This window comes from Varroa jacobsoni, unplaced genomic scaffold (genome assembly GCF_002532875.2).
Source record: "Varroa jacobsoni isolate VJ856 unplaced genomic scaffold, vjacob_1.0 scaffold_1410, whole genome shotgun sequence".
Lineage (NCBI taxonomy): Eukaryota > Metazoa > Arthropoda > Arachnida > Mesostigmata > Varroidae > Varroa > Varroa jacobsoni.
The window spans coordinates 282,029-294,200 of record NW_019214312.1 but is presented as its reverse complement, the minus strand read 5'-3'; the positions used below and the strand labels follow the sequence as shown (position 1 = coordinate 294,200).

The 12,172-nt window shown below is 40.1% G+C and overlaps 1 protein-coding gene across 3 annotated transcripts; it reads right to left on the bottom strand.

The window, feature by feature from the left end:
* Positions 1-1,362: 1,362 nt before the first annotated feature.
* LOC111269770 (protein tyrosine phosphatase type IVA 1) lies at positions 1,363-11,485 on the bottom strand. Of its 3 annotated transcripts, none has more exons than XM_022849590.2 (6): positions 10,885-11,485; positions 7,744-8,728; positions 5,920-6,113; positions 5,355-5,578; positions 4,973-5,167; positions 1,363-3,060 (listed from the first exon to the last, which is right to left on the bottom strand). In XM_022849590.2, exons 2-6 carry the CDS (start codon positions 7,853-7,855, stop codon positions 3,051-3,053), a joined length of 735 nt encoding a protein of 244 aa, XP_022705325.1. In that variant the 5' UTR covers positions 7,856-8,728; positions 10,885-11,485; the 3' UTR covers positions 1,363-3,050. The 3 variants fall into 3 exon arrangements, with proteins under 3 accessions (XP_022705325.1, XP_022705326.1, XP_086828351.1); XM_022849591.2 differs by having other exon boundaries at positions 7,744-8,536; XM_086972225.1 differs by lacking the exon at positions 1,363-3,060 and having other exon boundaries at positions 4,969-5,167.
* Between the last annotated feature and the right edge of the window lie 687 nt (positions 11,486-12,172).

The following is a 12,172-nucleotide window of genomic DNA, read 5'->3' as shown; positions in this document are numbered from 1 at the left end:
CTTCAGATTCTAACTGAGATGATTTATTAAATATTGATAAGTTTACGATATTATTGATGCTTTATCTGGACCGTATACGGACTCACAACAGTAATATAAGGACATTTTTAAGATAGAGCTCGCAGAAAAGACACCATCTCTCCAAGATATAAAACGATGTTACGCAGATTTTGAGATGACGGTGTTTGTTCATAGTATTAAATATAAGAACAGACCCATATTTATACTGGAGCATTGAATTCACTGTAAATTTATAAATATTAGCTTCTAATTTGAAAGGACAATGACACTAAATACCGTTTGGGCACAAAAAAGAAATATTTAATTACAACTTTTCATTATAATTTTCGTCACGCATGTATTGTAAGCTGTAGTTTGAATATATTAGTATCTAAAGGCCAAGTTTGGATGGCTAGTCTAAATGCTAAGTGGAGTATCTATCATTTCACAAGAAGAAGAAGAAGAATATGTCGAACGCAGATCCTAAGCTACGCGGCTTCCACTAGGCGCCCCTGACCTTTAGCAGCTAGAACAGAGAATTAAAGTGAATTTCCAGGATAATAATTAAAAACTGTCGGTAGGAAATGAAAAAAAAAACAGGTTTACTACATCTAGCTGATAATACAGGTTAATTGGAGTACGTGTGAAATGAAATCGAGTTGATGAATACTGTTCGGTGTCGAAGTCATTTTTGTCAAAGTAAAACTTGTTATTAATTCGAGTTGAATGCTTAAAATGGTAAGTTTACAGACTAGTTTTGGCGCTTCATCCGATTACCGTTGAGAATTTCTAAATAGTCTATTTTGTGAAGCTGTTTGTTTTTTTTAATGTATACAAAAGCGACATCGAATTTTGGGTGCGTCCCCATGCTTCACTTCGTTTGATTTCGTAGTTAAATTGTATCTGCCGAAATATTCAGGAGTTGATAAAATATGAACCATCCCGACTCATATTCTGCAAGTGTGTCAATACTTCTTTTCAGAGGGAAGTTTTTTCTCCTTAAAGACGTAATGCTAATTTTTGTCATATTTGAATTAGTTGCATTGATGACAAAGCAAGCGCGGGCCTAAGCCCGCGGACTCCTCCAGTATAAATATAGAATTTACAAAGACTATAATACAATTTTTATAAGACAACTGATGGACGCCAAAAACAAGGTATGCTATTTCTATCTATTCGTAAAAGAAGATCACAGTTTTAAGGTTCATCTCACACAACTCTAACACATTTCTAAGATCTACACTAATAGTATGAAAACATTTTGCAGTGCAGAATCTACGACGCCTGTAAGTAAAAATAACTCGAAACTCGAATTTGAAACAGTTTTCACCCAAGAATTCAATAAAAGAAAAGCAATCTGCCTGTGTTACAATAATTCAAGTTTATTTTATATATAATTTTTGTTTACATTCACCGTCTTTAGCTTTTTCATTTCTTCTTTCCATATATATGGATGCGTCTCTTTTCCCTGCGCAAACCCGTACAAATGTGATCGTGGTATGTATACCTTCGCTTCTAGGTACTCAAAAGACACCATCTGTCAAGTTTATGCAGAAGTGGAGCTAGAATATAATCTCACCACTCTTTGTAGCAGAGCTTAGTTGGCGGTGATCTGGATTAAGCTTGTCACGATCCATTTGTTGGTGATACCCAGACACATCTCAATTTCATACCATGTTACTGCATCATTAGCTTCAACTCGTTATTTGGAACGCGCAGCCTGTAAGTCAAGCGTTCACTTTCCCAACCTATACAGTTATATACGCAATTCGGTGGATGCACTTCGCTCTATACTTGTTTATTCATATATATACTATACACATGAATGGGTTCGATAACGGCAGCTTTAGCCTTCCTCTGTTTTTATTGTCATACGTGTGGCATCCAGCTAATCAAGCTTCTTTCACACTCAGTTTCAAGGGTTCAGAGACTCAGCATAAAATTGTCAGTCACAGTTTCTTTTAGAAGTGCTGGTCCTTCCTTGGGAACGGTGGTAACGCGGTACCAAAACGTTTTTCCATTTTTCATTATTTGTTAAGATTTTATCATTACTTATTAATATAATAATGATAATAAATATTCTTATTATTATCATCGTATTATATGTGACTAATTCTATTATTACGCACTACATACTTCTTTTAATTCTTCATTTACAACTGGGCTACCCTTGCTTTCTCGTACGGCACTAACATCACCGATTGTTACTTCTTCTGGCTGTTTGGACAAGTTTTTTTTTCACCCTTAGTAAACATGTACACTAGTTCTGATTAAACTTATTTGATATATTTATTATTGATTCATTTTTATATTGCTATAATTATATTTCTTGTAAATACAAAAGTGTTACTTGCACTAGCGTATTATAACGTATGACATCTTCCATTTTTTGCGTTGAATTCAACCTAGGCTTTTTCAGCGTCCAAGAAAAGAGGCAATAATGACTGAGAAATAGGATTTCACAGATCGACATACTTAGATCGATTGCTCGATCTAGTTGTTGTTGCATTGCATTTAGAGTCAAGCTTTGATGGAAGGCAAGGGAGGGATTTCCTCGGAAAGAACTACAGTCAAGGTAAGATAAAAGTAAGATTCATCAGTATAATCACAATAATTTACAATGGAAGACAATGGAAAAATTCATTCTACACTGCTGAATGAAAAATCCTACTATCCTATCTTGTATTATATTTGTGACTAAAATTAGAAAAAAAAAAAGAAAAAAATCTATAACAAGCATCGTTTTTATCAGCCTAGCATTTTTAACGAGAGCCTGGTCTAGCCATTAGTCCAGTAGTTCGTCCCAACAAAAAAAGCGTGTTTTTGTAGCTAACGGTGTTTTTACCGCCGTCGCAAATTTTTTCATTAATGAACTCACGAGCACACTTATAAAACAAGAAGTTCTCTATACAGACGAGGAAGTAAATAGCTGTTGAGCCACTTCTTCCTCTGAACATAATACAGAAAGAAATCTCGCTCCCTCGGGCCAGGTGTGTACATTCAGCGGGTATCGTTGTTGTCGCCATCTTCGTTGTCTTATGTCGTTACGACTACCATTTCCTGGGGACACGCATTGCATGTAACACTCAATGTGCCATCATCCAAAAGTTGCAAGAGCAACCGCCACTATTCTAAACAACGCCATCTGCCGGCGAACTAGATGATGATGATATCAATTTATTTCCAACTGCCTAAATAATTGATAAATTGACTGGTTAAAAACTGATTATTAATAATCGCTTAAGAGTGAGTGGCACAATAGGCTACCTACTAACGGATTATAAACTAAAATAACCGTCACATGATACAGCCAGCAAGCACACAATTTTCGTCTTAGCTTCAGCTAGGAAAGGCGGATGCATTGGTGACTTCGCAGTAAAGACTGATACGGAGCCATCCTTTCTTAACCATTTCGCTTCAATCAAGCACATCTATCTCTCCATCCTATGCGTTTTGTAGCGCGTCATTATACTAACTTTCACGTTGCTACGCATTTACCATAGCATAACCTAAAGATCGGTCAACTAAACAAAGTTCTTCTCATTACTATTGCATCATCATTTTTTATCGTTCTTCCTAGAAAACTCGTCCATTAACCTTTTAACCCTAGTTTTTCAGATACATCAAATCGACCGGGTTTTTGAATATCGTCACTTTTCATAACTTATTATTATTATTAATCATAATTTTTATCACGTTCATCATCTTGGTTTAGAATTATTGAATTCGTATTTTTTTTAGGGTCATTGTTTGCTGCTCGTTACTAAGGAGTCAGTGTTAACAAACTGTACGGCCTCAAAGATTGGCAAACAAAGCCGGAAGTTGTAGGCTTAAATTTTCTTTCATTGCTAGTTTGTCTGCTTACTAAATTCGTTCATTGTTTACATGTTTTGGGTTTGTTTCGGTCATTTCATTACTGTATTTCACAATTTATCTTGACATTAAAAACATCCACATACTTGATTGCGCCTGGTCACCCTGACCTCGGCATCCTTTCCTCCCAGTCTAGGCAAAGCTGCTCTATGGGTCTTCCAACAAGCCACATCGACTTCATCTAGAGACTGTGCTGCCATCTTTTTCCTCATTCACATCTAGTAAATTAACGAGAGCCTGGCAGGGCGTAGGCTCAAGTCATCACATGCCAAGGTCGCAACGTTTAGTGTGAACGAGCGCATTAGGTTCGAGCCGGACGCTGAATGACACTGCTTTTTGTACGTGTTCCTTTGACCACCGCAGTTGTAAATAATCGCTGCTGAAACAGCAGCAGTTGTAATGGAAAAAGTTCTTATCGTTACGATAAGAGTTCTAGTTACGGTGACTATATCGCGTACTGTCAATATTAATGATCGTAGCAACCATCGTAGACTTTCACTTCCTCGTCTTAAAATTGGCAAAAACTACCACCACGACAAGAGGCGGCAAAATGTATGTATTTGCCGGTTTTTTGTGGATCACAGATCGCTGGGTATACTCCGACGGCGACTGACTTGCGCGTTTGCCCTCTGCATTCTTATTCCGGCGGCATCCGACAGACAACACCTTTTCAGAGAGGTGCCACAGCATTGAATATAAGGCGAGAGGCCGCTCTTGAAACGTGGCTTTAGCATGGGCTTGGCATCGACGTACAATCAATGTATAATTTTCGTGCATGTGTGCTGCACGTAGCTAATGATTGCTAAGCTTAGATCGTCGACTCACATTGAATGGAGCTGTTGTTACTATTGCTGCTAGTGAGTGAAGTTTTCAGCGACTTGTTTCGGGTTCTGATAATTTAACGAGAGCGTCATATCCCATCTTTACTGTAAATGTGTACATGAATCTGTGGTGTTTTGCCGTCTGTATCGGTCATGAAACACGGTGTTGTTGGGACTACAGTTCTGTGGGATTAATCAGGTTATCGTGAGCTCAATGAAAGCTATAGTGTTGCTGTTGTTGTCGGCGTCGGAATAGTTTACTTAGGACTATGCCTTACTGAATGCAGCAGACTTGCGGTCCGTTGCCGGCGGAGTTACCCCTCTGCTTGAGTCGACTTTTGGCGCGATACTTCTCGAGGTAGCTTAGCTGCTTTGCGTTGAACGCACCCCGACGACGTGACCGGATGAACTCCACCGCGTCCTCGTACTTCATGCCAAGTTCAATTAGTGTTAGCGCCACCAGAACCGGCGCCCTAATAGGCCGCAAAAGCCAGTGGGTAAAATTGAATAGATTTGGTTAGCCATTCATCCACCATTGCTTGTTTTACTAGATATGCCTTATACACGTAGGCAACAGCTGATAATGATCGCTGGTTAAATAAAAAGATCTCTGCGTCCTTCTAGGAAATAACAAGCATTAAACACATGGTTAAAGTTTACCTGCCAAGTCCCGCCACGCAGTGGACAGCAACGCACGCGTCGGGTCTCTCTTTAAAGCGATTACGGATGAGGTCGAGCCACTCCTCGACGATTCTTGCAGGCGGTGGGGAGCCATCTTCAAACTGTAGATCGTGTACTTTAATGCCCTCCTTTTCTAGCAGTTCGGTTTGGTATGTCGGCTCGCACACCCGGACCACATCGGTAACTTGCCGCCTTTTCAGCTCCTGTTAAAGAAATGAAGACAGAACTTTATTAAATAAGTTGAACAGTTTCAACAACAGCATGGGTATTTTAATTAGGGATAATAAGGAGTTGCAAGTTGAATAAGCAAGCAAATACATGTATGTGTTATACTAGCAGGATGTAACGCAAGGATTAGAAGCCATTGGTCACCACACGTCTTATTGCAACAGCCGAGGTTGCTGCTAAATGATACTACCGTATAATATCTGTATGTATAAAATAATGCAAATAGCTGCTATTCTAGCTACTGTAGACACCGTCGAGAAAAAAAATTCTACATTTTATTATTAAACATATGGTAATGAAAACGACCTATTTATACCTCAACGTAGGATGGCAGGGTGGCATCGGTGGGCCGGTCGGTGACTAGAAAGTTGTAGCCTTTGTAGACAAATTCGGACGGTCCTGGCCTCTGCAGGCCACCCATGATCCCCATTCCGCCGAGGGAAAGACTTCCCTTTTGACGCATTGCACCACCCGGGCCGCTTACAGGAGACACTAGCACACCGCACTTCACTACAAACGCCCAAGCGTATTCAAACATACAACAAAAACGTAAAGCCCAACCATTATTCGGGTAGCCTTCTTTTTACTCGGGTAGAATTCATTGCCCTGTATTGCCATTGCATGTCAGTTTTTAGATAAGGCAATCGATTGGAATTCCATGAAAAATCCCGTGAAGTTTTATTAACATACCGACGTTTGTAAAATTTAACTGAGCAGCTAAAGTTTTAAATCAAGTTCTATTTATAATCTCTTTCTCTATCCTCTAAGCTTTGCAGAGCGATTTTATATTCCAAATCTTAGCTTTTATTGTTTCTTTAGAATAATGTAGAATTTTCTGCTGAACGTCGTGTCCGTAGAGTTCATTTAAAACAGTGAAAACAATCAAGTATTTCCTCGAAATCGTACAATTCGACATTTGGATGAATAAATCTCTTGCTTAAAACTGACTGTCTCCGCCGTACATCTTTTTTTTTACGTTTACGTTTCGAAAGATTACATGTTCCCGGTCTGGCCGGTTCCCATTATCAAAAAATCAATGAACTTGCGAATCAAATCGCTTGTTACATTGAGATATGTGTGGAATAAAAACTTCTGGCTTTCGTTGGTAGCAAACTATTATCCTTGCTGAGACACATTTATTTACTTCTTTAAGATCCTTTAAATGACTGATTACACGTTCTCGGTTCGAGCGTGAAGCCGCGTCTGATCGTTCGATCGCCTTCCTTGTCTTATCGTTCAATATTCTAACTGCGATAGCTGGGCTTCCTTACATGCAGCTACGGGATGGCCTTAGGGTAACTCTGACAGTGATACAACCCAGTTATTCTGTCACATCATTGTGAATCAAGCAAATGTGAATATATTCATGCCGCTTTTATGCCAAATTGATAGCGACCGAGGCATTGAGTAACAAATAAAAATATTCCATTTTGTTGCCCATAGTATCTTACCAGAAAGATGTATTATTGCAATTCACTCTGGGTACACTCAAAGCTCGGTCTAGAAAGATCTCCCTGTACGTCATTTTTAGTTTATGATACCAACATATGTCTACGACCTGTCTGAAAAAATAGGCCATTCTTCCAGTTAACGCCTTAAAGGATGCATTAATCAAAAAAGTTACTGATGTTTCTGCGTCGAAGGAAACCACTCTGTGTACCGATAAGAAAACCCTTCTTGACCTTGTCTTTTGCCAGTAGGGGCAGCCTGTTAGATCCGTTTTGAAAAATTCATTTTACGATTTAACAACTCAAGTTCCTGCACATGAAACAGCTCTTGCAGCATGTTAGAATTTGTTGGTATCTATTGGCAGATTTTCAAGCGGTCCTGGACACTCGAATGACATCGGCTGTGTGTTATGTCAGCAAAATCGGTTGAGTTAAATAGCACTTACTTATAACAAAACAGCGTTCAGTAATCTATGCAACAACAATGACGACATGCACCAAATATGAGGTTCTAACCCACCCCTGCCCGTGCACCAGTAAATGGTCATACAAATGTGTGAATCTATGTAATGTGAACCGCGTCACATCGTATTAGACGCATTATGGCATCATCTGTTTAATTCTGTCGATACTCTCTTGTGCCACTATCTATAATGTGTAGCCGGGAACAAATGGTGAACGTGCGTACGTACCCGAAGGGGTGTGCAATTCCTGGACGGGCGGGCTGGAAAGGGAGCGCACACTATGTGGAGGTGCCGTTGTTATGGCAGGAAGCGCAGGCGGCGACGGAGCGGAAGCCGTCATCGACAAGAGAGGAGCCACGGCGCCGGCGTCTGAGCTGCCGTGCGACACCAAATAGCGACTAATGGACTAACAAGCGCACGTACAAATAACCAATGCTAAACAGGCAAGACCAGACGAACTGACAGGTGACGGGTACCGACGAAGGACAGTGACGGCAGCGGCGATCACTTCAACGGTAGCAGAAGCAGTGACAGCAGCACGGGAACCAAATTAGGTGAACGGAACTTTGCCAGTCCCTACACAGAACGAGGTCCTGGCCAACTTGTGAGCGAGCTACTAATAATAAACAGGTTTTGGTTAGCTTGCTCGCTTTTACAACGGTTGATGACTAGGGAACGCCCCACAAGTAGTGGTACGAGATCGCTTTTGTTATCCGTCTCTTTATGCTCAACGTGTTCCACTCAACAGGGCAGTTTGAGTCAAGTCGTCTGGAGAAATAGGTGACTTTGTTCTGGAAGAATCCCCGTAGTCTTCACTTGTCAAAGCTAATTAACAGGGGTGTGATCACTACGAAGGCAAGCGATGATTACCCTGTCAGCACTCTGAATTCACGTTGATACATCCGTTGAGATCCGTCAATAGCCTGGCGTTCTTACGATCGTGACCTTCACGTCGTAGGCTACGGGAAAAGGTGATTACTGCGAAGGTCACGCTCAACCTCACGTTAAGCCTGTCGTATTTCTACGAGACAAGAAAGACAATCGGATGGTATGTTGACAGAGACGTTCTCTTGTATATTTTGTACTTAAAGCGTCGTCTTTTAAATGTGACGTACGAAGTTAGAAGCTATTAATAAAGTTTGTCTTCACGGGTTCCTCTTATTTTGTCTCGTTCAATCTTCAGCCTTTTGCCCTATCGTATTCAAGTATTTGCCTAAAACAAAGTAAACAAACAATTGTTACATTAAATAGCTTGCGCACCAAGCGCCTAACTTCTGCTATGCCTATCAGTTCTGATGATGTTTTAAGTATATACTGAGTCTCGTTCCTCAGTTATATTTTCTTTATATCGCAATAAACGTAAAACAGCTCATAAAGAACTTCCAACGAGGTTGCCAACAGCTGTTCCCATGACTTCAGTGATAGAGTCCCGAAGTGTATCCAAGTAGCAGAATGCAACTGAGTTCAGGCAGCATCTGATACTCCCCAATTCAAAATGAATTAGAAAACCACTTGCTGACTCAAGCTAGTACATTGTAGAGAACGAGATCCGGTCTATCGAAAAAGTCTAACATGCCTTGAAAACATGTCACTCTCATGCGATGACAATAAGCCAGTAATTTCACGCTATGCGGGTATTCAGTGCAACATGACACGGTGCGGAAATATGAACAAAGTCAGCGTACGTGCACAACTCCCTTAAAACCTCACGAGGTGTAATTCATTACTACAGCTGTCTTCTGAACTGACCGCACGCCCCGTGCTAGTTATTCACGCGACTCGTATTTCTAGCCACGGTCTAAATTTACGACATCTTCACTCACTTGTCGCATACGCGTGCCCGCGCAATCGAACTAGCTCGGACATGGCACCGTGATTTTTTCAACATAACGAGAATAACAGTCGTGAATTTTGCTTCGAGACGGAAAAACGATTCGACCTGAAGGCAAGGAGAATTCCTATAATGACCCATTACGTCAGGCAAGCTGATCACTTCAAGCTGTTGTACATAAAATTTTATTTAGTTGCTTAATCAGTTTCTTAGTGCTTCTTTACTAAATTACATTTCCTAGGTCTTAGACAAGCTTATGAAGTTCCTTGTCCGGTCTTGACTTAATAACTTACAAGATGCAAGGCTATTGTCCGGATGCTGTATCTCTCGATTTCTGCAAGGTGGTCAATCGCCAGTTCACTTAGACAACCTTTTGTACGTCCGCGATACAGATATACCGTCGCTCATTCAATATACGTGTTTAAACATTTGACCGCTGTCCACCTAATTAACTATAAGTTTCTTTACTCTAGTTGGTAGTACCGCCTTAAGCCCTAGACGAGCACGAGAAGAGCAGTTTACAATGGACCATTACATTCTATAAGTTGACATGAATTCGTATGGAAATTTGCACCTAATTTTGACTACCCAAGTGGTGCCTTAGAAGTTGGGCAGTACACATAGTAGCCATACTAATTTATACTTAGCAACGATTGCACAACTAAAAAAGTTTCAATCCTAAAAAAGTAAAATCATATTTAAAATTAAGTAGAGCTTTGTATCTTATAAGACCCAAAACTCTACTTAATGCCAGATCAGTTAGATGCCCTTAAAAAGCCTCAGACGTTATTGCTTAATGCTGCTGTAAAAGTAAATGCCCTGGAAAGCTATGAAAAATGAATTCAGAAAAAAAAAGGAGCTATAGAGAAAACCAAAAAGAAATATGAACAATGTAAACAGTAACGAAAAAAAAAATTCTATGTTTTTGTTACTACGAATGCAGACAAAAAATATTTTCATATAACGCCATCGCAAAGTTTAATCGTCCATTAAGATAAAGCTCAGGCTAGATTGAGTAGATTAGAGAACGACACGTACCGGAAACAGACAATGAATAGAGCCACTCTAAGATAATTAGTTTCTTGTCGCCAACCATATTAGCCCAGCAGCTGTCGCGTGTCCCATAAAATGGATACTGGCATTACTCAAGACGTATTTGGAGAACAGTGCATCTTAATCCCTATCAAAGCAATTTCCAGATATAGACATACCGCAGGGAATCGGATAGATCTATGATACCTAGTATACGATAATGGACTGCAATGGGTTATATTCGGAAGTCAATACCTGAATATAAGCCAGGACAACTGTTAAAAGGGATCTTTGTGCAACAACGACGATATATGTGTTTAACAGAATGTACTGTTTTGCTGGCCGTTTTCGATGGCAAAACTGTTCGCATCTCCTTGATTTCGGTGAGAGCGTATCATATATATATATATATATATATATATATATATATATATATTAAGCTATTTATATTTATTTTTCAGTTTAGTTTTATTATTTTATTCTAATACCCAGCATTTACTACTGACCTGCTACGACTGATGACCAAGACTGTCAACTGGCTGACTGTGATATGATGCAGATGACGGTAGAGGCTCAAGGTTGTGCAGGCACTCATGTACGAAGCAATTTCTAAAAAAGAACGTTCTCTTTTTCCCTTGTTTGATTGATTGGACTAGTGGGGTCAATTCAATTGCGGATAGCTAACTTCACTACGTGGACTTGTCATTGTTTCAATGCCACGTTGTAAGTTCTTTGTGCCCAGATAGTAATAGCAGCAGTGGAAGCTGATCCCTATCAAGTGTTGCAGATTGTTAGATTGTTCTGTCTGTGTTTTTTAGTATTTTCGCCAATATGCGTTTTCCTTTTCGATGTAATTGTATGCGCTATGACTCGAATTGTTCACCACCTTTTTCTGTTATCTCTCTCCGCATCTGAATGTTAAAAATCTACAGATACGCTAGCTGGCACGGTATATTAGTTCCGCTTCTGCATATATATATATATATATATATATATATATATATATATATATTTGAGTGTATAGAAAAGTCCGCGGTTGGATATTAACTTTTTAATGGTGTTTATCGCTTTTTTTTCTATGTCCTTTTGTTTCTGTCTTTTGCAGCGTGAAGTTTGCCTATGTGTGCATAGCTGTTAAAGCTGAAGGTGTAGCTATTACAGGGATCACAGGTATGCTATTATCTTCGCTATAGGTCTCCTTGCTTCTATGAGAATTGCCTCGTGACTTGTGTTGCTATTTGATTTTTTTCTTCCCTCAGTCTCTCGTTTGTCTGCTGCCTGTTTTCCCCTTTGCTGTTAACTTTTCATGCGCCCGCTTCAAGCTGCTTCAGCATTGAGTGGCAACCTGCAATAATGCCCTACGGCGTTGCGTGCTGGGCATGGCAGTAGTAAACAAATGATAGGTGCACTAGACTGTCTACTGCCATGCAGACGAGGCAGGCGTTAGGGGCTCGAGACGAGAGGAACGCCACTGGGTGGACGAGGGCTCCACCAGAAGGACTTCCGCAGGGAGCCAGATGCTGTCCGGGCGGTGGGCACGACGACGCTCCGCTAACACGAGCCTCAACACCCGCGGCGAACGAGCGTTCGGAGCTCTGCAATAACAAAACAACGGGATCAGCATTGTTAAATATAAGACGTTTTCATCAGTATTGTAGCCTTAATGGTCTATTTAATTTAGTGTATTTAAAATAATAAATATAAACTAATTTTAGATTGGAGTCGCTACGTCTGCATATACAATATATAAAGATTTAGTCAACTGCAGGAAGCATTCTTTTTTAGCGAATTTCT